This window comes from Genypterus blacodes, unplaced genomic scaffold (genome assembly GCF_046128005.1).
Source record: "Genypterus blacodes isolate CSIRO-AG114 ecotype Tasmania unplaced genomic scaffold, CSIRO-AGI_Gbla_v1 ptg000122l_1, whole genome shotgun sequence".
Taxonomy (NCBI): Eukaryota; Metazoa; Chordata; class Actinopteri; order Ophidiiformes; family Ophidiidae; genus Genypterus; species Genypterus blacodes.
The window spans coordinates 640,453-664,748 of record NW_027466925.1 but is presented as its reverse complement, the minus strand read 5'-3'; the positions used below and the strand labels follow the sequence as shown (position 1 = coordinate 664,748).

The following is a 24,296-nucleotide window of genomic DNA, read 5'->3' as shown; positions in this document are numbered from 1 at the left end:
GGAAGAGGAGGAGGAGGAGGGACCATCGCTCAGGTTTGTGCTCTCATAAAAAAAAAACACAACATCTCTAGTGCTATCTGTACAACATTCAACAACACATTTCTCTTTTTTTTTGTTTGTTTTCTTTTTAAAACCATAATGCCAAAAACAATAATAATAATTATCATTATCAAGAAGAGCGTTTTTCCATCTCAACGGCATCGAACGAACACCACACAAACTGAAATAAAAGTCTAATAAAGGCCTCAATACCAGATAGTACACGTCACCTTCAAGTGGTGCTGGAGATCAGACAGCTTACGGACACGGAGGAAGAGCAAGCGGGAAGGGGGGGGGGGGGGGGGGGGGGGAGGAAGAGTGGATGAGAGAGGATAGGAAACAAAAGAGGGAATAGGGAGGATGGGTGGATTATTGTATTGGATTATTGGAATATTGTGTTTTCTGGAGTAGATATATGTTTTAGTGTCACCGCCGACATGTTTTGGCACCTCGCGAGATTAAATAGAAGATTCCTCAGTCTTAGACTTGGGCTTTGGCTTACCAAGGGTTAGTATGAGACCAAACATAGTCAAACCCTACGTCTAGAATGGTTTTAGTCCCTCTTGCGCGCATCTAGCTAGGCTAGAATGGAATAAGGCCTAGTGACCTTGTTTAAAGCCGAAATGGCCTGAATAGAATGAGGGAGATCTACAGGAGGAGGATGAGAAAGAGGTGAAGGGGGGGAGGAGGAGGAGGAGGAAGAGGAAGAGAGGCTAAGTGCTTTTGGTGAGTTTTACAAAATACACCAGGAAGTGCTTGAAACAGAAGGCACGGTGGCGTTGACAGTAGTTGTTAAGGAGACACCACTAAGGGACTTTGACTACGGAACTCATAAGGTGCTCTAAAGAAGAACGCAAACACATTAACGCACGTCAAGCTGCAGCCGTGACCACCTGCTGCCCCCTGCAGGCGCCAACCGGCACAGTCAGGGACCAGACGGTCAACCCGGGAGTTTGACCCTCCAGAGTCTGAAGTCGTTTCTGCTGTTACCAATTTTTTTCCGGAACATTTTCAGCATCAGAATACAAAACGGAGAGGAAAAAACAGAAAAGAAAATTGATAAAAAATAATTACAAAGTTCAAATTTTTCTGATGAAGACTAATGTTTTTGTTTTTGAGAAAGTTAAGAGAGAAGTATGAATAAAAATGAGCTTTCTCGCAATATTTAAGAAGGCTGGGGGTTCTTTTTAAATCCTGTATCCTGATTAACGCTCACCTTTGACCCCAAAATGTAGCTTTACCAGTTACTTGCCTCAGCTTCTAGGGGAATCCAACATCCGTAAAAACTCAAAACACATCCTTGTTCGATTGTCACGTGAAAGATTTTAACTTGCCGAAAAAGTCCGAATAACACAATAAACAACTTCAGACTGGGGGAAACGGACGGGCCGGCGGTCTCGACCCTTCAGCGATTGGCCGGACGACGGAGGCCAACACGGGCACAACCACAACTTTAAACACTCCAGACGACAACGGAAAGTGACGACTCCGTTGAAAAAACGTTTGGTCTATTAATAAAGTGGAAAATAAAGAACAACTACTTTGGGAACTCAAACCTTGCACAGTGCTCTGTATAGACATTCCGACTAGTCTCAGCTCACAAACATTATAATCAATATTACCTATATTGATACCTTTTTTTCTGTAAGCATCTTGAAATGAAAATAAACAAAAGTCTTTTTCTGTTTTTTTTTTCTCCCCCGATCTTTACAAAAGCTACACGTATTCTACTGGGATGTCTATGCATTTGTTAGTGTTTTAATAATTACTCCTACCATTGTCTTTTCTTTTCTTATATATATAAAAAACAGAACGAAGAGAGAGGGAATCTACTGCTCTAAGGAGCCGCCGCACACTAAGAGTGCGGCTTGGTTCTTCTGATTTAGTCCCGTTTCGGCAGGAACGCCGCTCTCCCATCTTACAACCTCACATTGCCGTCGCCTAAGAGGGAAAAACGAGGAAAAGCTCTTTCTCTTTTTTTTTTGCGATGCCGTCTCCGAGTCTCTGGAACGGGACGCGTCGCGGTCAGCTGATTGTGTTCGGACGACCCACCACGTTCTTCGTCGCTTGTTAACGTTTGACCCCTTCCGTCGCATCCATCGCGCGAATCGTTACGTTCTCGCTTAGCGAGCCACAAGCAGCCGCCGTTTGTTTCGTGGGACGTCAACAATTATTCACAACACCCTAGAACCACTTTCAACAAATAGACTTAAGCTGATTTAAACTGTATATTCAGATAAAAGGAACAACCTATCGGAGTCCAGGACACGTGTGGACGCGCTCCAGACTCCCTCGACAAAAATACAGGAACAGGCACTAAAAATTAAACTTAAAAACCCCAAACGTTTCTTGCAACGTTTTCCTCTTGAAACATCTTCTTGGTTCCGACAATCAAGGCAGTGATTAACAGTTAAGGGGATTTGTTATCCGAAAGCGCCTTGAGTGAATACTGAACAGCTTCGCCGAGAATTCCATACACGTTTGCGCGCGGATCATTGAGTTGAGGAGGACCTTGAGGTTTGGGGCGGAGCTATCCAGTTGCTGGGGGAGGATCTGTTTACAGCTGGCTTCCACTTGGTCACCACGGTAATCTGGAATATACAGTAGGTCATTAACGTCTGACCCTGGAATGATGACGAGTCTCCTCTGAATGTTGTTTCTGTTGCCGATCATCTTAGAAACCGACCGTCTAGGATTTGGAGGTCGATCCGAACAACGAGCACAAACAAAGAAGGCCTAAGAAATAATCTCAAATATCTCCACCCGCTCCTGTTTTAGTTTGTGGAGGATCACTTGTCAGAGACGAATCAGGCCATTGCCCTCCAGTCGCAGGGTCGAGCGCCGAAAACGTCAGCAGTCAAGGATCTTTGTGCAGGAACACAAAACGTAAGAGGAGGCAAATAGTCAACCTCAAACCTTTATCCGTCTTCAAAACTTCCTCTCTTCCCTTCTTCACTTGTAGGTGAGACCTCCCTCCGCTTCCTGCCACATTCTTAATCGGCTAAGATTCCCTCGTCCTCCATCGCCGCGCTGTTGGAGCTCAGCGCTGGCGAGAGAGCGAGGGACATCCTCAAATCTGGCTCCAGGCTCGGCGAATCCTCCAGGCTGCTGCTCTCACCCGCCGCCTCCAAAATCTCCTCGGCTTCCTCCTCCTGCTCCTCTTCGTCCCCCTTGAATTCCAAACCATCTCCTAGGTTCTTGGATGCCGAGGCCAAGATGGAGTTGCGGTGGTTGAGATCACTCTCCGGCTGCTCTGCTGGGTCCTCAGAGAACCCGTTGTGAGTCTGACTGTGGGTGGAGGCCCAGTCCCCCAGTGAGGCCTGGGACTCTGCCTCATTCACGTGCCTCCACGCTGCCAGGGAGTCAGAGTCAGAGTGATCGATCCTACGCTGGGTATTCCTTCGAGGGCCGTTGTTATCCAAAGCGGCAGAGGAGCCTCTTTTGCGCCTGGACTTACTGGTGTGGTTGACCTGGAGGTGCATGGCCATCAGCTCTGCAGAGGAGGTGCGGAAAGGGCAGAACAGACACTGGCTTAGTTTGACCCCACCGCCAACGCTTCCTCCTTCACCCACGCTCATCACTCCGTCCTCCTCCGCCCCCACCAGGCCAGGCGAGGGACGACGGGAGAGGTCGAGAGGTTCAAACCCGCCCTCTTGACGAGGCAGCGCCGGCCCTCCCTTGCTGCTTTCGTTTGACGGTTGAACCATCCGGCTCGTGGTGAGGGGCTTGCGGCGGGACACTTTGGGGGCCTTTGGTGGAGGAGACTCCCTGATCCAGCCTCCGTCCATGCCTCCTTGGTACAGCGCCCCCATCACCCCTGATAGATACCTGTACTGCGTCTCCAAGTCCACGTCCCTCAGAGCTGCCAAGGCCTTCTGGTGCTCCCGCTGGTCCGGAAGCCCCAGGAGCCACGGCTGCTGTCCGGGCCTGGGGGAGGGGGTCTCCGCCAGCCCCCGAGAGACCGGGGCATGGTTGAGGTGGGAGCGGCGGTGCTTGCCCAGGCCGGAAGTTCCGGAGGCGAGGCCGCCAATGGAGGAGGCGTTGGAGGAGGACGAGGCCGACAGGGCGTTGCGCTGCTCCCTGTGGTGCCTCTGGAGGTGGTACTTCAGCGAGCCCGACTGGGTGCCCGCGTAGTCACAGTGGGGACATTTGTAGGGTCTCTCACCTGAAATGGAAGAGATCAGCAGATTGACGTGTGAGTGCAAAGTATTTTCATTTGACAGGAACATTTCAAACTGTAGCTTATATTCACTTTCCTGAACACCTATATGTCACCATGATTTGATGTAATCATGCAACAATGCAGTATTTTTGCATTGTAGAAGTCTTTGAATTGAATTATGTAGATTTCTATTTATAATTTCAATCATTTCACTACAAACTCTGTATATTTGGCCGTATGTGCCCTATTAAAAACAATACGATATTTGCGGGTAAAAAGCTTTGTGTTTGTTAGAGGCAGCTGTAGTTCTTCATATCTGACAGAAGATGGCAGTATGGCATCACTCGTTGCAGATGTCAGGCCTCACTGCTGATGGGCATCATGAGACACATAAAACAGCAGCATGTGAAAGGCATAAATTATCTAATTTATATGTGAAAAAAAAGAGGTACATTGGTTTTACGCAATCCAATTTTGTGGCCGACGTCACGCGGGTCTCGAGGGACGCGCGGGATTCCCAAGAGGAAGACGAGAACCGTCGAGGGATTCTCATTCTAATTTGAACGCCTTTTGCTTCAATGACTGACTTTTTTTGCAGCGCTGACCATGTTGTAATCACTCGCTGCGGTGAATAATATCACCGCGGTAACGTGGAGGGCGACGCACATGAGCTGTAGATCACAAACTTGCTTTGCTTTGCTCGCACGAGAAATGAAAGAGGGGTCTATTAACAATTGTCTTCATTTTTGATCGAAACACATTGAGAGATGGCAAATAATTAAAAATTGACGCTGCTTCACGCTGACAAAGTCTGATGAATATGGGTCGTTAGCGTGAGGGGGGGGTGCTGCCACTTTCTCATTTTCCCTCAAAATCCTACTCACTTGTCAGGATAAATACCCAGCGTTTATTTAGATCTTTTCGGAAAAAGCCGGAAAGAGTTTTTTTTGTGTTAGAATGAAAACATTTGGTATAATTTATCAGAAAAATTACAGAACGCACAATCGTTGCCAATACGTTTGCGCACCAATTTAGCACAAGCCGAATGAGATATTTTGGTGGAATTTGGGGCGTGTTTGACTAGATTTACGACAACTACAGTTATGAGACCCTCGAGCAAGGCATTTAACCTTCGAGCCGCTCAGTTGCTGGCAGTAATGGTCCGTGATTAGCGACGTGCAGCTAATAAAGCCCGATAAAACCCCGCCTGGGAGCGATGCAGGTTTAAATCCTAAATCCTGGTTTGTGACCCACAGGAGCGTCTTACCTGTGTGAACTCTAAGGTGCACTTTGAGGTGGTGCGAGGAGCGGAAGGCTTTACCGCAGTAGGGGCAGTCCTTTATCCCCCGGCCGCGTACTCGCTCCCTGGAGTGAAGCGAAGGCATAGAGGAGGATGCGGTCAGGCCGTTCTCTCCTGGGAAGCAAAGTGACAGCAGATGTGAGGAGCTACGATGGAGCCTTAATTTACAACAGACGCCAAAGTAACACGCCGTCCGTACAGACAGACGGCCATTACAAATTAACCTGATGAAACCATGAGAAGAGCAAATGGGAAACTGTGACGTTTTACCTTTGATGCTGGCGATGACGGAGTGAAACCCGGCGGCTGTTCCTGCTTGCTGTGATCCGCCGTGGTGCAGCTTGGATTCTTGTCTCGCCTCTCCCGCTTGTTGCGATCCGCCGCCGTGCAGTTGAGATTCCTGCCTGGCTTCGCTGATGCCACTGCCGCTAACGCCGCCGCCGCTGCCACCGCCATTTCCTCTCCCGCCTCCTCCTCCTCTGCGACTGCTGCCCCCGTCCTCCTCACCGCCGCTCTTCTGGGGCCTCTGAGTGTGGACGCGAGCGTGAACCACCACCTGCTGGAGGCTTCGGAATAGCTTTCCGCAGTCTGGGCATTCCCACGGTCCACCTCCGCCTCCCGCCTCCTCTCTGGCATCCAGGCCTCCGAGGTAGGCCCTGACTTGGTCCGCCTCAGTGATCACAGAGCTCCGACCTGGGCCTCGCTGGCCCTGCTGCTGGGGCCTCTGCTGCTGCTGAGCTACTGCCAGGCTGCGAGCCACCAGCTGCCACCATGCGGCCTGGTCGCCTCCTTCAGATACAGACGCTATTATTTCCCCTGCGCCTCTGCTTCCTCCCCCAGCTCGTCCTGGGTCTCCTCCTGCTGAGCCTCCAACATTGCCACCGCCGTTTCCCATCTCTGCCACCTGAGCCACCGCCTGGAGTCTCTCCATGCAGCTGGCCCCGACTCCGTCACTGGGCAACCCCAGGTAGCCCAGAATGGCGGACTTGCCGGAGCTCATCCCACCTCTTCCTCCAGGGTCCCTTTCTGACCTTCCTCTTCCCCCTCCTCCTCCTCCGCGCTGGGCCAGAAGGAGACTGGAGTAGAGTGCATTGAGGGACTGATTGTTTTTGGCCTGCTGATCCATACCAGCTGATCCTGCAAGAGTCCCGAGCCCGGCCTTTAGTCCGAGCTTGTTCAAATGAACTTTCATGTGGTTCTTGAGGAACCAAGGTTCCTTGAAGCCACGGCCGCACACCTGACACTTGTGGTCCAGAGAGTCCTTGTGCTTGCGCATGTGGCCCTTCAGGAACCAAGACTGAGTGAACCGCTGCCCACAGATGTCACAGCGGAAAGCTGGTAGTGCGGGGGACGCAGCTACCGTGGTGGCTGACAACATCTGAGGCGCGCTGGGGGTCGGGGCGGGGGTCGGGGTCGGGGTCGGGGTGGGTACGGGAGTGTCGGGGGTGGCAATGATGGGCCTGGAGTTATAGGCAGGCGGCAGGGCTGGCACCTCGGGGGAGGGGTGGCTCTCCTGCAGGTGACAGGCCAAGCTCTCCTCCTGGCTGGCAGAGAAGGGGCACAGTGTGCATTTGTAGGGGTTGTGGAGGATGCGTACGTGGCGTGCCAGCTCAGACGCTGTGCGGAATTTTCCTTTGCAGGCGTGGCAGCGAAACGTGGAGGCTGTGGGGTTAGAGGTCGCCTCTAAGCTGTTAGGAGGATGCGAGGAGTAGGGCGAGGTCACAGACACAGGGTCCTCGGTCAGCGGAGGGGTCAGAGGTGTGCTTTCATTCAGCAGAAAGATTGGGTTCTGGTCCGGCTGCAGGCCGTCGCCAAGACCTTTGACCTCATCGTCTACTTCTTCGCCGTCTTCTGTTAAATGCTGGATGAGAGTCCCTGGCAGTGAACGCTGGCTTAGGTGGCTTCGGTGGTTCTGGATTATGTCCTTGTGGTTCTGTTGGACCTTGAGCTGCTGCGTTAAGGGGGCCGAGGGGAGTCCGGAGCGCAACAGCGCTGAAGCTCTGCGGTCCCGGTCCAGACTGTGAGCCCGAGCGTGAAGAGATAAAATACTTTGGAACCGGAATCTCTTCCCGCACACGTGGCAGGGGAACCTGAGCGCGGGCCCTGAGGACGCCCCTCCTCCTCCGGGCATTGCCCTCATAACAGCGTCCTTTTGGAACAGCTGGAGGTCCAGCTCGTCTTTGCTGCTGTCGCTCTGGCCTGAGGACAGGGCCAGCTCCAGGGATCCGAACCCGAGGATCGGAGCTGACGGAGTAGCGGGTGGCGAGTTGTCCAAAACGGGGCTGCAGCCAGCGTCCTGGCCCCCTCCTCCTGGGAACAGAGCCACGGCTGGAATGGGGGATGGAGGTACGTCCAGCTCTTCTTCTTCTTCATCGTCTTCTTCTTCTTCAGCATGGTGGTGGCTGTTGCTGTCCTGGCGGAGGGGGAAGGGAGAGAGGGGGAAGTAAGGGGCGGCGTCCGGGCTGCAGGGCGAAGGCTCGGGGCTGTGGATGATGGGCAGAGCGGCAGGACTGTCGGACAGAGAGAGGTGTGTGTGAGGCGAGGAGGCCTGGGGGCTGTGGTCCAGGGAGGGCAGCGTGGTGGGGGACTGGGGCTGCTCACAGGAGAGGGTCAACACACACTCTGGAGGAGAATCCATTTGCTGGGGGCCAAAGGAGACAGTTAGATCCACAGAGACGAGAGAGGTCGTGACATTATGACTGAATTAGAGTGTGTGTGTGTGTGTGTGTGTGTGTGTGTGTGTGTGTGTGTGTGTGTGTGTGAGTGTGATTACCAGCAGTGTGTGTGATGCTATGCCATTCTTTACTGTCTGGGTTTCTGTGGCAGCCTCCTCCTTTAATCTCCTGGGGACAAAAACAAAACGGAAATAACCCAGAAAGTTTACAATCGCTCCACGCAAATGAGAAACTTCAACACATCGAGGCGACTGAAAGGAATCGATGGTCTGCTGTACGTTTGCGAGAGCGTTCCTGCCTCAGAGCGAGGACGCATTATCCACGTGATTGAAGTCATTAACTGAGCAGACGCTTTGTGTAAATTAGAAACATCACTGTCTGCGTGGGTGCAAACGCTTTAGAAATGCGCCGCGTTGAACCGCAGATCCCAGTTTACTTGAACAAGATAAAAAAGCGACTTGGACTCGAGCAAACTCCACTCTGCACCGAGCGTCTTACATCACGGACGCTAATTGCAGGAAACTCATTATAACAGGTTCTGACGCTCAGTGATGCGTGCAGATTTTCGGGACGTGAACCTTTACTTGATCCTCGTTTGCCGCTCAGCATGTGTAGGTGTGTGCGCTTCAATGTGTAACAGGTGTGCACCTGTTCATCTCCTGCGTGTGCTCACGATATGCCGCAGCATACTGTCAGCGCATATGGATGATTAGCCGGAGTGTAAATGCACGCCTGTGTGTATCTGTCTGTGTGTATCCATGTGTGTGTATCCGTGTGTGTGTGTGTGTGTGTTGGAGTTAAGGGCACCACAGGACACGGACTGTCCCAAACAGGATGGGCGCGCGATGTTTTGACTTCCCCACACACCCTTCCTGTGCACTCAAACAGTAGCAGCTTTTCACTTAAATCAGGAGTGTACACACACACGCACCCACACACACACACACACAGCATGCTTACACTTGTACACAAAGCAATATTTGTTACATCTGTTGCCTGGGTGTGGCAACTTTGACCTCCGTGAGCTTATTCTACTGTTGCATTTCCTGTTCTGCACTTTAGATAACAGATTCATCTACAATGCAAACTGTAACGCGCCGTATATGTACTCATGCAAACACACCAGGCATTTGAACAAGAACACACACGCAGACACACACATTTTGAGACCGGTTTTATGCACATTGAATGTTTTTGTCCGTTCGTTTGGTTGAGCTGAAGCAGCCGAGGCGCCCACAACAAAACAAAAGGTCATCAATCATTGTGGCAAAACAATGGAACATCTGTGTGCGCAGGTGTGTTGCCCCTATTTGCGTTCGCGCGCCAGTATGAGCACATATGTGTTTGTATGATCTGCGGATCTGTGCTAGGCGAGTGTGAGTGTGTGTTTGTGTGCGTGCGCGGCGGTGTCAGCGAGCCTGGATGACAAAGAGATTCTCATGTAACCAGTTGACATTTTAGCTCAGCTATGACTCACAGGGATATCGCAGCATATCAATCACGTAAACACACACAAACGCAAATGCACGCGCACGCACACACACACACACACACAGAGTCCTTTCTTAATCCACCATTATTGTTCTGTTCTTCCTTTCCCCTTCTGTCTTTCTTTCTCTCCCTGGTTCGTACTCCTCCCATCCCCCTCTCATTCTCTCGCTCCCTCCCTCCGTCTATTATTCACTAATTTTCTTTCATTCTCCCTCTCTCTCTCTCTCTCTCCCTCTTTCTTTCTCTCCTGCAGTGTTGCCAGTTGGCGGCGTGCCAGGGAATGCTGATATCAGCTGGTAGATTGGGCCCTGCCAACATGGCGAAGAGCGAAAAATGAGAGAGAGGGAGTGAGAGAGAGAAAGAGAGTGAGAGAGAGAGAGAGACAGAGGGAAAAGTGGGTAGCATAAAAAAATAACATTGTCAGGAGCCATGTGAATGAAAAGGGTTTAATGTGATTGCCAACATGGTGTTGAGGGGAAAAGAGGGAAGAAAAAGAGCAAAGAGACAGACGTGCTAGAACAGAGAATGGAGAAAAACCGGAGAGGTAGAGCGGCAGGCTGAGGCATAACAGAGAGAGAGAGAATTAAAAATCATTTACAGAATCAACACAAACATACATTCTGACAGCGAGACAGAGAGAGGGACGGAGAGCGAGACAGAGAAACAGACAGAGAGAGAAACAGACACAGACAGAGAGAGAGAGAGAGAGAGAGAGAGAGAGAGAGAGAGAGAGAGAGAGAGAGAGAGAGAGAGAGAGAGAGAGAGAGAGAGAGAGAGAGAGAGAGAGAGAGAGCCTATCTACATATCTGCGGCATTATCATGTGAATATCACCGTCACATTGCATTGTTCCGCCATGGCCGGTGGCCGTAGCCGTGTCACGCCAATAAAGAAAATTTGGATAGATGGTGAGCGAGAGATAAGGTGTGGGAGAGGGTGGTTGGAAGGAGGAAGGAAAGAAGGGGGGATGGGGAGAGACGGAACGGGACAGACATGAAGATTGGAATCGGAAGCAGGGAAAAGCGCACGAAACCGGCCTCCAGAAAAGTGATGTGGGCGAATGTACACTTTTGCACATGAAACCACCCAGAAATCGGTCGCAAACGAGTCGTTAACGCCAGAGGATGTGAACACTGCAGCAGGAAGTGACGGGGAGGCATTTTAAAATATCGGAACGTGAACGCAATCCTGAAGCAATGCGGGCGTATAGAGACCGGGCGTAAAAACAGGAGAGCGGGCAGCCATGACACCCTAAAAGTACATCGCCCGGGGATGTCAAGATGTGACGAGAGGCCAAACGTGTCACCGCCTATATCATATCCTGCATATTATCACATATCCCATACTGCAAAATGCGGAGCTCTCGAGGTGTGTCTGACGAGTGGCTGAGTCGCACACCACAGCCCATGTTGATAAGTCATTGCCGAGGGAGTAAGAGCACAATATGTTCAGACAAGTTTATTTTTAGGGGGTTTTTAGATCTCGCTGTATAAATATCTACTGGGTACACAACTAAGTGGAGTTACATTGTGAGGGCAGGCCCAGCGCAGGTTCGTACATGCCACTATAAAAGCGAGGGTGTGTGTGTGTGTGAGCACCTTTTCAGTGTGTGTGTGGGCTGATAATAGGTGCGATAGCTTTACATTAATCATATGCTGCGGGGGGAGGGAGGGTGCGCTTGAATCGTGGGCTCGTATCGTGTTGGTATCCGATGCCCCTGTGGAGACTGGAGACCCTGAAGAGCGAGGAGGGTATGCATTAAGTGCCTTTGTGCGTGTGTGTGTGTGTGTGTGTGTGTGTGTGTGTGTGTGTGTGTGTGTGTGGCCTGTAAGTACACCTGTAGTGCTCATTCCACCTAAAAATAGGCATGGTAAGGTCTAAGGCCCTGGGACCTTGATGTATAAGGGATATGTGCACCTTGAGTGTGTGTGTGTATGTCAGTGTGATTCTCACGCGACTGAGCGAGCACAAGGTGAGGTGTCTTTCGGGTATAAGCGGGCGCACGACACGTGAAGGCTCTAAAAACGGGAGCGAGGGAAAGACAGGATGAGCGGCAGAGGTGCAGAGAGAGAGAGAGAGCGAGAGAGATGGGGGTTGAGTGAGCGAGAGAGCGAGTGGTGTGGCGCCGTATAATTTGGCCCGTGGTTTTATCGCGAGGTCACGCGGCAAACTTCCCCACAGACGGTATTCATTTCCTTTACTTCACCTTTCCCTGAACCCCCTGCTTGGCTCCCTCCTTCCTCCTCAGTGTCTGCCTCAAGCTCGCTCTCTCCCCTCCAGTTGAGCAGCGACACGGGGGAAACTTTCCCACCGCGTCTGCTCAGCTGACTCGTCGACTCGTGGATTCTCTGTAACTTGATAACAGCAGAAAAATGCACAGTTTTGGAATGAACGTCACATCTTAAAGGAGTGTGTAGATTAGATGTTTGCGGTCGGTGTCGACAGGTGGACGGGGTTCAGGTCGAGTTCCTGGAACTCATCTTTGAAACGTCTGCTGTGAGACGAACTTGACCTCATTTTGCCTTAAGGCTCGATTTGGGAATTGACCCCAAAAGTTGTCTTTGGACCTGAGACTTGATCTTAAGGTTTAACACAACTTAATACTTACACACTAACACACATTAGGACTAGAGAGTCGAGAAAGCAGACTTTAGACTTTGCCCAAAGATTTTGCATGATAAACTTGAACCTTGCCCTTAAAAACACGATTTGTTTTGAGATTTTAGACTTTGTAAGGCTTTTAGACTTCAAAAGCAAAAACCCAACAGGAAGATCTAAATTACAATCTTGTAAAATGAATGAAGAAAAACGTTTTTACTCTTTTTTACGATTGTCATTTTTGAAAAATGACAATCGCCTGTTACACTGTCACATTTTACTTAACGTACCATTAATGTACCATTAAGCAAAATCCACTTGTAATTCTCTAAATCTGCATTAACAGACTTGATATCTGCTCATTTTTGACATGAAAATCTTAAAATCCAGGGGAATGTGTCACATCTTTGTACTAACAATGCTAATCAGACACATAAAATGACATCATGACTTGCACTTTTGCTTATGAAGACTTGATGTTTGGTACTTAAAGGCCCTATTGGCACCAGTGCTCATTACCCATGAGCACTTTGGGAAAAAGTCTCCATCTAATGACAAATGACTGACAAGCGAGTGACCTTTTTGAGAAAAATTTCACGAGCGAGATGAGGACAGAATCCATCCTCTGTCCTCGTTTAATATCCTAAAGTTTGAGCATTTCCTGCTCTCCTCTCCGAAGTCGCCCCTCCGTTTCTCCTTCCCTATCATCTCTTCCTCCGCCTCCTCCCAAGCTGCCTCTACTGCTCTTTTTCTGAATGAAACCATCCTCCGACGGGGGAAGTCGAGCCGGCGCTCAGACTGATCCAGTGATGTAACCTTGCCAGAGCTCAGCGAGGAAGAAGAAGGGGGGGACCTGAACGTTTGGAAAACGTCGCGGCACCTTGGCAGAGGCGACGCAGAGATACAAGGCTCTTGCTCGGAGTCGCCTGAGCCAATGACTCGCCCGACAAAGGATTACAAAGACGATGGCCTTAAGAGACGATTTGGCTTGGAGAATCTCCCTAAAAGCCTTCTATGGATCCGTCTCAGCGAGAAACGATCCTACAGGTGATACACATACCTCTCCAATGATTTGTTGTTGACCAAAATTCCCAAATCTCTCCCAAACACTGCCATCAAACTTCACAAATCCCCTGAAAAACTGCCATTCAACAGCGTCGACGGCGTGCTTCCCCCCTTCTGAATTGTCCTTGATGGACTACCCACAATCCCCAAGGGACAAATCGTTGCAGCGGACGCTACACTGTGACCTCCTTATGGAATAGGTGTAACATATATATCAGACCTGTTAATACAGATTCTTTAAGTACCCTGGGGAAATCTGCTACAGCATATAGATTTATAGTCAGTTTTCCACTTGCACCTTTAGGTGTCATCTCACACTGTGTGATCTGGGAGGGTGACAAAATTGTCCACAGGTACTTTCTATTTGCATTGTAGATTGGAAAATGATGCTGCTGGAGAACTAAATGTGTGGATCAGCGTGGCAAGATTGAACAGGGGTCAGAGGTCAAATGTGTGCACCCAAAGTGGTGGGAGAGATTTGAGTGATTTTTGGTATTTGATTGCCGAGTTTTTTAGTGCAACTCTGCATGTGCATCTGTGTCTGCATTACAGTTTCAAAACCAAACCAAACAGAGAACACATCTGGCTCAGGTCGGGTTATGTAAATGTCGCATTCGGGTTCTGTGATGAAGCACCACAGGCCATGTTTGGAGAATTTAAGGTTACAATTCAGGCTCTGGATTAGAGGATTTTAACTGATATAACACAGATTCTGATGTAAAAATATCTTGTTTAGTTCTGTTGGCTGCTGATCGGGCTCAAGTCAGTCAGACAGATTTTTGTAAAGTTAAGGTCAAGTTCAGTCTCTCTCTCTGTCTCTCTCTCTCTCTCTCTCTCGCTCTCTCTCTCTCTCTCTCTCTCTCGGTTCCTCTGTCAGGTCGGACTCGGACACTAACTTGTCAGGTTGTGATTGAGTTTAGATACAAAACTTGATGTTGCATGTTGCTTTGCATCAGACACGTGAAGCACTCATGGGTCAGTTCAATCTTCGGTCTGTTCAGTCTGCTTCATCCTCGCCATCAAAAAAGTTAGGTTAACGCTTCTGCCATTAACCTTGAACAAGGGACTAGATTGTAAACTTTTAAACGCATTAACACTCAGTATACTTCATTATGAGTACTTTTACATTGGTACTTGAGCAGATTTGACTGCTATTAGAAAGTATTTGAGTCCTTCCACATCTCTCCTTTTCTTTCCTCTCACGGAATTTGAACGCAACATCATCCAGCTTCTCTGACCTTTTTTGCTCGCCATCTCCTTGCGGCCGCACAAAGTTTGATCTGCTCTCTTTTGCTCTGACCTACTGCTTTAAACCGCAGCGGGGCCCTCCTGGCGCTACCGTGACCTGCTTTAGACTCTATCGTGCCACCCGAAATCACGATCTGATATTTGTACGCTGTCGAAAACGCAGGCGGGGAAGAGAAATCGGCCGTCTACCCATCAACCGTCGCTGTGAGAAGCCGATAAGGTGACACGGTTTGACGCGCTGGTCCAAAAAGACGCAAGGCCAGCGGCACAAGTGGCGTGCTATTTAAGTAAGACCCTAATGCTCTAAATACACACTAATCCCGAGCAGGCAGCAGAACTCTCAACAGTCTGAAAATGTCACAATGCAGTAGATTCTCCCTAACTGAGGGCAAGCAGGTGCCTCTCCCGCAGAGCACTAATGACCCAATTATATCAATCAGAAGCCTTGATTGGTGCTACACTCCTCTCTCTTTCTGTCTCTGCTGTCTTTCTGTCTCTCTCTCCCACACACACACATACACACAGCATCTTTCTCTCCCAAAGAGCCACCTGGATGGCGTGTACGTACCCCCTCGAGTACAGTACAGTAGGTACAAAGATGTGGGGGTGGTGGGGGAGCGGAGAGGAGGATCCTACTTGAGCACAACAGGCAGTGCACAGTGTGAGGGGGCCTGAATGAGGCAAAACCATTAGACCCTTTTTAACGATGGGCCAGCTTTTCATATTCATTACTACTGTAGGCTTCTAATGAGCGCTCGCTAGGGCTCAAGATGAAAACATCACCACGTTCCATAAAGTACACTACCTGTTGGGGGAGGAGGACCAGTGATTGTTTTCAGGTTTAATTTGTTTGCCGCAAATGTCAAAGGCTGCGGCAAAAACGGTGAATTATTAGTTTTTGGGGCAAAGACTTGTTGTTGTAGCAGATAAATGTGAAATACTTCATTTTTCTTTCATAGGTCATACCTGCACTTAACTTGAATCCACTTTTAAGATGAAGTGCTGCTTATATGAAGATTCAATTTAATATTGAAATGTGAATAATGTTAAAATCCATCAAATAAAAAACATTTGGACTGGATTTGCCCTGCTGGTTATAGGACGAGGCAGCAATGTCAACCTACTTCCACTATGAGAAGTGTAACATTTAGGGTGTCTGCAGAAAATAGGACATTTCAGGATCCCTAAACATGCTCCAGCGGACACAGAAAAGGCGTCGGGAGTGTCTTCGGTCAAACCCAGATGACACGTCTGCGCCTTATCTCGAGAGGAATTTCCTCCTCTCCCGTACGATGTGCGTCAATAACGTGCAACCATTTTCAGTCGCTCTTTCCCCCCTCTTCTCCCTCCCTCTCTCTTTCTCTCGCGGCCATCTCAATTATGGCACGTTAATGAAATAAATAACCCACAACAAACAATGCGCTCGAAAACAGCCGCGGTGAAATGACATTAAAGGCGTCACAAGGCGCACAAGTCCGCTTTTTAAACCACGATTAAAGATAAGAAACAATCGGGATGTAGTTTTGGAAGAACTCGGAGGGGGTGGCGGCGTGTGAGTGTGTGTGTATGCGTGTGCGTGTGTGTGTCATGTCAGCCTATCTATCGCTCTCTCTCTCTCCCCTGCTCCATTTTGTTCTTAAATTTTCTATACAAAAGATTAAGGGAGGGGAAAAAGACGAGTGAGCGAGCAGCGAGGACGGGAGGGGGGGGGAGAGAGAAAAAGTGCCATCATGGATTTCATCTCGAATCCTCTGCCAGTCTCCCGAAACGACATCACTCCGCCAGAAAAAAGACACAAATCCGGAACAAAAACGCACATTTTTTATAAAGCGCTAACTTACAAGGGGGTAAAATATGGCAACACGCGTTTTGGACACACACACAGACACGATTACAGCATTTGCACGGTACACTTGCTATGCTACTTTCTGAGCTGGAGGTGATGTTAGGACAAGTAAACGCGTCGTAGTAAACATCGTAGTAAAAGATTCGAAGAGTATAAGGGTTTTTTTTTTACAAAAAAGAGCCCCCGGGTGCGCGCACACACACACACTAAACACAAACACACAGACACACATGAAAGTGACGGCGCTTGTCACGAAAACAATGCGCCGCGCAATGTGCCCAACAAAAGAATTAGTCGTGCTAATCGCTCGTAGCCGCAAATTACGCTTTAGCGAATTAACTTCGTAACATGCCCCGAAAAATGAAGCCACTTCCCGGGTGCAGTTAGTCAAAATCCTCCGTTACGCACCGAGAACTTGAGTGTGTGTGCGAGTGTGTTCCCGTAAAAAGCGACTTTCCGGGTCAAACGTCGCCTTATTTTAGAGGAAGATTATCACAGAATGAGCGAGCAAAGATCACAAACTGCCATATTCACCAAACCGGTTTCCTCTTGTAGCGCCATCCTGCACAACTTGAGTAAAGTTAAGCGATGACACACAGACGCATCTTTCATCACTTTTCGTCCACTTGCAACCATTTTAAAGTGGAGTTTAATTTCGAGAAGACTTGTCGATTTTACTTATTTTAAAGGATACAACGCGTGTGTCTGAGTGTGTGTGTGGGGGGGAAACTGTGCTCCCTACACACATACACACACTCACACACCCGCATTTGTACATTTTTTTGTCATGTCACGGCTACATGCGTGGAGAGCAGACGGCCGTGCGCGCACATACACCGGCTTACATACATGACACATACGTAAAGTGGCCCGGCGCGCGCTGTTACATATGTGCTTCACATGCCAATCACTCACACACACACACACGCGTACACACACACGTACGCGCGCGCGTCAAAAGCAAATACAACCGAACAACAACTATATTAGCCATTATCCCGTTGGTTTCCTCGCGTAGAAAAAAGGCAACAAACAGTCGCAATAAATCCAAACATTTTTGGAAACGTATCCTCGCCAATGTCTCACGCCACGGCGCATAAAAGTGTACGCGTGAAACAACCTACAGTGGCAGTGGTAATATTTTTAGTAGATAAATGAAGATATAGGATATATGTTGAAAGTAAAGACTCAGTGTACTTACGGGAGAGGCGGCGAGGAGATTAATGACACGACACGTCATGATTACGTTTCACTTGAATTAAATACATTACGAGTTGGGAAAAAAATGGAAATCAGGGTTGTATACAAGCATACGCCGTTTCCCCCTCCCTCCTCCCTCCGTTTGGCCACCCTCTCCTCTCGCTCTCTCTCTCTCTCTCTCTCTCTCACACACACACACACACACACACACACTCTCTCTCTCTCTCTCTCTCTCTCTTTCTCTCCTCCTCCTCCTTCTCCTCCTCCATCTCCCTTTTCTCTCCTTCTCCTTTTCTTGCATTTTTTCCCATTTATTGTACAGGAGCGGGTGAATAGGAGAAGTGGGAGGGAGAGTGATGTAGGTTGGAAATGTTAATTATAATCTCAGCACGGGCACCATTTTACAACGCTGTCATCTCTTCACATTTGTATCCTAAATATGGCATCTGGGCTGGCGGGTAGCTGACAGTTTAGAAAGACATTTGGGGGAAGGGAGTGAAGGGGGGGAGAAAGGAAGAAATGGAAGAAGGGGAAGAAAAGTTTTACACCTATTGAACTGTGTGAAAAGTGATGACAGAAGCAACAAGCGGCCTAAATGAGGATGAGAGGATGGGAAGCTGTAAAGTGTATTTATTGGGATCCCAAAATAGAGCCCTGGGGACCGCCCGGGGTTTTTTTTTTCAGGAGAAGTTCCGTGGGTTTGACGGAGTGGAAAAAGCACTCGAACCTTAAAAAAAGTAAAATTAGCAGCAGCACAATGGATTCACGCTACTTCCTGAATGCATGTTGGAATAAACTGACAATGTGTCTCATAAGCAGAGCAGCTTTCAGTTTGAGAGTTCTGCGTTCTTTCCGCCAGTTTTCCAAAGAACATTGTAAACCATGTCGTTGACCTTGACTGGCGTTATAATTCTAAACAACAAAGGTGCAGTTTCACGAGTGAGATTGCAATTTACATTGGAAAAAGGCGGTGAACAAATGCCAAATCTACAGTCAAGCAGCAAGAATGCATGCATCACCTCTAAACCAGGTTCCTATATCACCCGGATCTATAGAAAAGTCCCTTTTGTCATCATTAGGGATGGTGAGATGCATCGCAGTGGTGCATTGTGTTGCATTAATTGAATTTTCTGATGCATCAAACAGCTAAACAAACATCCCCGCCGATCGTCTTGTGTGGCGTTTTGGACCACTTCTTCTTCGACACTCAAAAATGTCTGCACCTGGACGGACGTCATCACTTTCAAGAACACCAGATGTGCATACAGTACATATTTGCGGCATTTCGAGAGCTCCCATGTTATGGCGTCGATGCTCGCAGCTGCAACGTATTCGTGCATTTTATACAATCGCTGCATTAACCTGTAAGAAGTATTTCAAATCAGTGATATAAATACTTCCAGCTGGTTGAAACTCAAGGAATGCATCCTGTTTATAAGCTGTTGTGCAAATCCTCGACTGCGGCCTTCAGATTAACGTGGCGAGTTAAAAGTAAGTCTCAGAAATCTTTTAGATTAAATGGACCAAATCAACAATACTACGTCATCGGCAGCTTTCACATTCCACAGGATTGTGTGCTTTCTACCTGAATCACTCCTTCAAAGTGCAGTACTATAAGGTCAAATAGTTCAGAATGTCATGACAACTGTGATTCTGTATGTACATCTGAATCAATGGGAGTCAACGGGTGCATATGCAATTTAACATTTATCCTTCTTATATATCGCATCCAACAATGAACATTTGATTCAAAGGCAGCGTATGAGTCCATTGGAGCCACTTCTTCATCACAGCCTTCTTCAATTTATAATCCATGTAGTGTATATCATCCAACAATCAAATTATTCAATGGGAGTCAATGGGAATACATCCAATTTAAGGTTTTTATCGTCCATATAAATGGCATCTGTGATTGTTTTTGGGGCAATTTATTGAACACATATTGTCATCACCATGTTCTTTTGTCATTCATATCTATATGTTGAATAACAAGCATCTGATTTAATGGGAGTCTACGGGTACATTTGGGTCAACACATCCAGTCATTGCAGCTCCAGTCTTTCAATATCATTGTTTATGACATCGTGCAGGTCCAGTTTAGGTTTTGGGAGCATTTCTTGGCCACAGCTTTCTTAATGAAAGTGAAGTGATGATGAATGATTTAATGGGAGTCAATGGATACATCAAATCTAGACGTTATCACGTGCTTTCTGTTACACATCATGTACATATATTGGATCAAATTGGATTCTTCATCTAAAGCCTACAGTCATCACACCTTTATTTTTGTTTGAGAGAGGAAAGTTATTTCAACAAGTTGGCTCCTCAGGTGGCACAGATTCTGTATTTTTAGCCCTGTGCCATCTGTTTTAATCCACTTAAATGTTATAAACTCTCCAGCACCGAGTTCACGGCTGATTTGGTCTTGAGGGCTCTTTTTCAGCAAAATCACATAGCGAGCAAGTCGTTTTGGCCGATCGGTGCTCCACGGGGTCAAGTGGCCATGACATCAACAACAAAAAAAGCATTGAGAGACTCACGCACCTTACACCTTTTACAAAGTGATCTGTGTGTTCTTTGCGCTATTTCCTCATTGTTAAATAAGCAGCTCTTTACAATAAACCTCTCTATACATCAGGACTAAAACAGCACTACACACGACCATATGTTCGTCCCCCCCAGCATATGGATGAAGTATCAGTTACTTGGCGGCGTTAATCTGTAGTGTTTCTCACGTAAAGGCCTGGGTTCTATAACGTTTAAATGTGATTTGCTCACACGCGGTCCGAAGGTAAACGTCGACTGGGAAATTCAAATGTCTTTGCTGATGCAGAACATATCTCCTGGATCAGCCATTGTGCAGCTGCCATTGTGTATCTGAGTGACTGAGTGAGTGGCATATGTGCTGTGTGTGTGTGTGTCTCAGTATGTGTACACAGTAAATCAATGTGTGTGTGTGTGTGAGCGTGTTGCACATTTTTTCATATCAGTAGCCTAAATGTGTACACAAGTGCATATGTGAATGTCTGCTGATCTGTCCCTGCAACTGTACTCTCTCTCACTCTGTCTGTCTGTCTGTCTGTCTGTCTGTCTGTCTGTCTGTCTGTCTGTCCATTTGTCTTTCTCTGTGTGTTTGTGTGTGTGTGCGCGCGCTCGTGGTACATATGTGTACGTGTTCACGGCTGCCACAATGGCATCATCACCCGCCCCTGACGCTTTGATTGTTTTCTCCGCCGCAGCAGAAATGCACCAATTAATATGCAGAGAGTGAGTGAGACAGAGACACACACACACACACACACACACACACACACACACACACACACACACACAAAACAGCCGTGAGGGAGGGAGACAGGGAGGGAGGTGTGATGGAGAGAGGAGTGAGGGGGGCAGAAGAGATGGCACAGAGAGAAGGAAAGAATAGGCAGATGAAATGAAAGATGAGGAAAGAGTGTGTGTGTGTGTGTGTGTGTGTGTGTGTGTGTGTGTGTGTGTGAGAGAGAGAGAGAGAGGGATGGAGGGGGTGTATTGAGTGTGTGTGTGAGAGAGATGGATTGAGATAAGGGGAGGGGGGGTTACGAATGGAGGGGGTGAAATCTGATAGATGTTTGAGTGAAAACAAGAGGAAGAGAGAGAAAGAGAGGGGGAGGAAAAAACAGAGAGGGAGTGAGGGATGAGGTGGGGGGATCAATATGTACATATTTAGTGAGATACGGTGGGAAATCAATTGAAAGGAGGGGAGGGGGGATTGATTTGGGGGGAGGAAGGAGACAACAGAGGAGGAGGAAGAGGAGGAGGAAGAGGAGTGCAGAGGTGGAGTGATATGTGGCTACGGCTGCTGTCCTTTTTGTCGCAGTGTCAGGGTATTGATACTGTAATACACTCCCACCCCTCCAACTCACCCCACACACACACACACACACATCACAATGCTGCCGTGACAACGGCTGTCGCGGCGACGCCTACTGGCACAATGCAACCACAATACTGAGGGCACTGAAGCATCACACACACAGGCCAAAAAGAGAGAGGGAGAGAGAGAGAGGGAGAGATGGAGAGAAAGAGAGCGAGAGAGAGAGAGAGGGGGAGAGAGAGAGGGAGAGGGAGAGGGAGAGGGAGAGGGAGGGTAGACACAAGGAGGGAGAGGAGGAGATAAAGAGGGAGGGAGGAAGATGGATGGATAGAGGGAGAAAAGGATGGAAAGGAGAGGAGGGAGGGAAGGGACATGGATTGATGGAGAGACAGGAGAGGGAGAGGGAGAGATGGCGGGATAATGTTACATGTGTGAGCGGTGGCGGCGGCTGCGTGGCCGCAGGAACACGTCTAATGGCTCCCGCCCGCCTGCAGCAGAGGTTGTGTGAGGTGCTCGGCTGACACGCTGATGTATGCGTTACACGCCATGTTTATCCTGCCACGTCAATCTGCCTGTAAATATTCTTTATGTGTTTACGCGTGTGTCTAGACACTGCGGATGGACGGGAAGTCCATGTGGTACCCTACTCACAAAGGTGTGTGTGTGTGTGTGTGTGTGTGCGAGTGTGTGTGAGCTTTAATCTTAGGTGTTTGTAAGTTGTTTGGTAGATGTTTGTCGCTCTGTGCTGGTGTCAAAGTTGTGTTTGTTTGGGGTGGGGGGACATTTCACAGCGCCCCCTCTGACCTCTCCTCTCCAAAACATCCATGGCGGTGCATTACTGTATCTCCCCCCTACACACACACACACACACACACACACACACTCTCATTTACAAAAGAAACGCTTGGCTGGCTGCCTATAAGTCAGTTTATCCGCGTGAGATGACCGACGTCCCCCCCTCTCCCCCTCCCTCTCTCTCTCTCTCTCTCTCCCTCTCAGTATCTCATACAGTGTGTGTGTGTATGATCTATAGTTCCCCCTGCCTCACCCCCCCCCCAACCCCCCTCCCTCACCCTAACCCTTCTTAATATGATGTAAAAAGCTAATCGCATGCAAATGTCTGTTGTCCCGGTAACGGGGCCTGAAAAATCCCTTTGATGTTTCCCCCGACTCATTCTCTTCACGTTCTCTTTGTTCGCCACAGTCTCGCTGCTTTGTCAACATCCCCCCTTTTACCCCTCTCTCTCTCTCTCTCTCTCTCTCTCTCCTTCATCCATTCTGCTGCGGCTCTCTCGGCCTCTCTTAGTTCTCTCCATTAGAAAAAAAAGAAAAGTTCGAACTCTACTTTGTCTCTCTCTTTTCTATAAGCCCCCCCCCCCCACCTCGCCGCACCCCCCCCACCCCTCCATTCTTCACCTCCTCTCCCCCTCGTGCTCCTGCTCTCCCCTTGACTGTGCCTCTCTGTCTGTCTGCCCCTTCGCCCTCGCTCATTTCCCATCATTCCCACCTACTGTCTCCTGTCCTTCTCCTCTGTCGCTCCCTTTCTCCCTCTCGGCTCTGCCCCTTCCTGTTGCACCGCTCCCTCCTTTCCCTCCCACGTTTTGCCCACCCTTTATCTCCCATTCCTCTCTCTCTCTGTCCCTCACAGATGGACACACACTCACACACTCAGACACATACACACACACACACACACACACTGAAAATGCCCGCTCCCTCTCTCTCTTTTGAGAATTTGATCCCGGCAACTATTTGATATGGCGCAGCGCTGTCGTTATCTAATCATTCCTGTTTCTGCGGCCTGGTGGACGCGGCACCACAGCTGTTTCTACGACCGTAGGCCCCCCAACCCGCTCATTACGGTAGGTTCCAGGTCGAAGGCCTCGTTTGAGGACTGCCACCTGCTCCGGACCTCCCAGAAATCCCCACTGAAACATCCCAAACTTTCCGTGGCTCCCATCCAGTTTTAATTCCATACACTAAGGTAAAAAAGAGCACAATTATTAAAACCATGATATGTATTTACCACAACATTCCACATTCCAACAACTTCCCAAAAAACGTAAACATCAGGAGTGTGGGACACAACAGGAGCAAAGTTTCTGTAGATTAACACTGTTTTGCAACGGCGTATGAATGCAAAGTATTCTGAATATGACAATCTATACTGCGGTAAGAATGAAAGATGGTATTCATTACATTGCTTCCAATATAGCGCAATGTACCAAACAGCTACAGGCTACGAGGCGTGCGGGCGTCTCCAAGCCAACAAATTACATATTGATTTAGCGCGGCTCGATAGCCATTTGCAATTTCTGAATTTGGATGCAGATATGAAATGTGCAAAATCCGATACGGCCACGAAACGCCGCCGCTGCTTTCTGTTCGACCTTCTCCGCCTCCACGTCTTCCTCTCTGCCGGCTGCCGCCACACCTGATGGTTTTCATGTTGTACCTAAACCGTAACGCCGTCTCGCCATTGAATGAGGCAGCAGACGGCAGTTGCTTGACAGACGCCATCGTCCTCGTCGACACAAAATAGGCTCAGCCGTCATCGACGACCTTGAGTGTCTTTAAAGTGATGAACATTTTCTACAATTGTACAATGAAGTACTGCGCTGACAAATAATTCACTCCAAACACTGAAACAGCGCTGAGATTTCAAATTCTTGCTTCAAACTTTTAGGCTTCTGAAAAACAGAAACAACAAAAACAGCTTGATCCACTATTCTTGCTGTGCACGCTGAGTGAAAACAATGTCACAATGGCCAAACGTACACAATGACTTAAACCTTGCAGTTGTGCGCTGTGAAACTCC

General features: G+C 48.6%; 1 protein-coding gene across 2 annotated transcripts; it reads right to left on the bottom strand.

Moving 5' to 3' along the window:
- Positions 1–197: 197 nt before the first annotated feature.
- znf219 (zinc finger protein 219) lies at positions 198–17,847 on the bottom strand. Of its 2 annotated transcripts, none has more exons than XM_076162570.1 (5): positions 17,624–17,847; positions 8,275–8,344; positions 5,772–8,142; positions 5,469–5,615; positions 198–4,204 (listed from the first exon to the last, which is right to left on the bottom strand). In XM_076162570.1, exons 3-5 carry the CDS (start codon positions 8,137–8,139, stop codon positions 3,033–3,035), a joined length of 3,687 nt encoding a protein of 1,228 aa, XP_076018685.1. In that variant the 5' UTR covers positions 8,140–8,142; positions 8,275–8,344; positions 17,624–17,847; the 3' UTR covers positions 198–3,032. The 2 variants fall into 2 exon arrangements, with proteins under 2 accessions (XP_076018685.1, XP_076018686.1); XM_076162571.1 differs by having other exon boundaries at positions 5,523–5,615.
- Positions 17,848–24,296: the final 6,449 nt, after the last annotated feature.

Bases quoted from the DNA above. Each gene is read 5' to 3' on its own strand.
- znf219 (XM_076162570.1), bottom strand. From the start codon at position 8,139: ATGGATTCTCCTCCAGAGTGTGTGTTGACCCTCTCCTGTGAGCAGCCC. The intron at 5,616-5,771 runs GTAAAACGTCAC...TTTGCTTCCCAG, and splicing joins CGTCATCGCCAGCATCAAAG to GAGAGAACGGCCTGACCGCA. The intron at 4,205-5,468 runs GTAAGACGCTCC...CTTCCATTTCAG, and splicing joins GCACCTTAGAGTTCACACAG to GTGAGAGACCCTACAAATGT.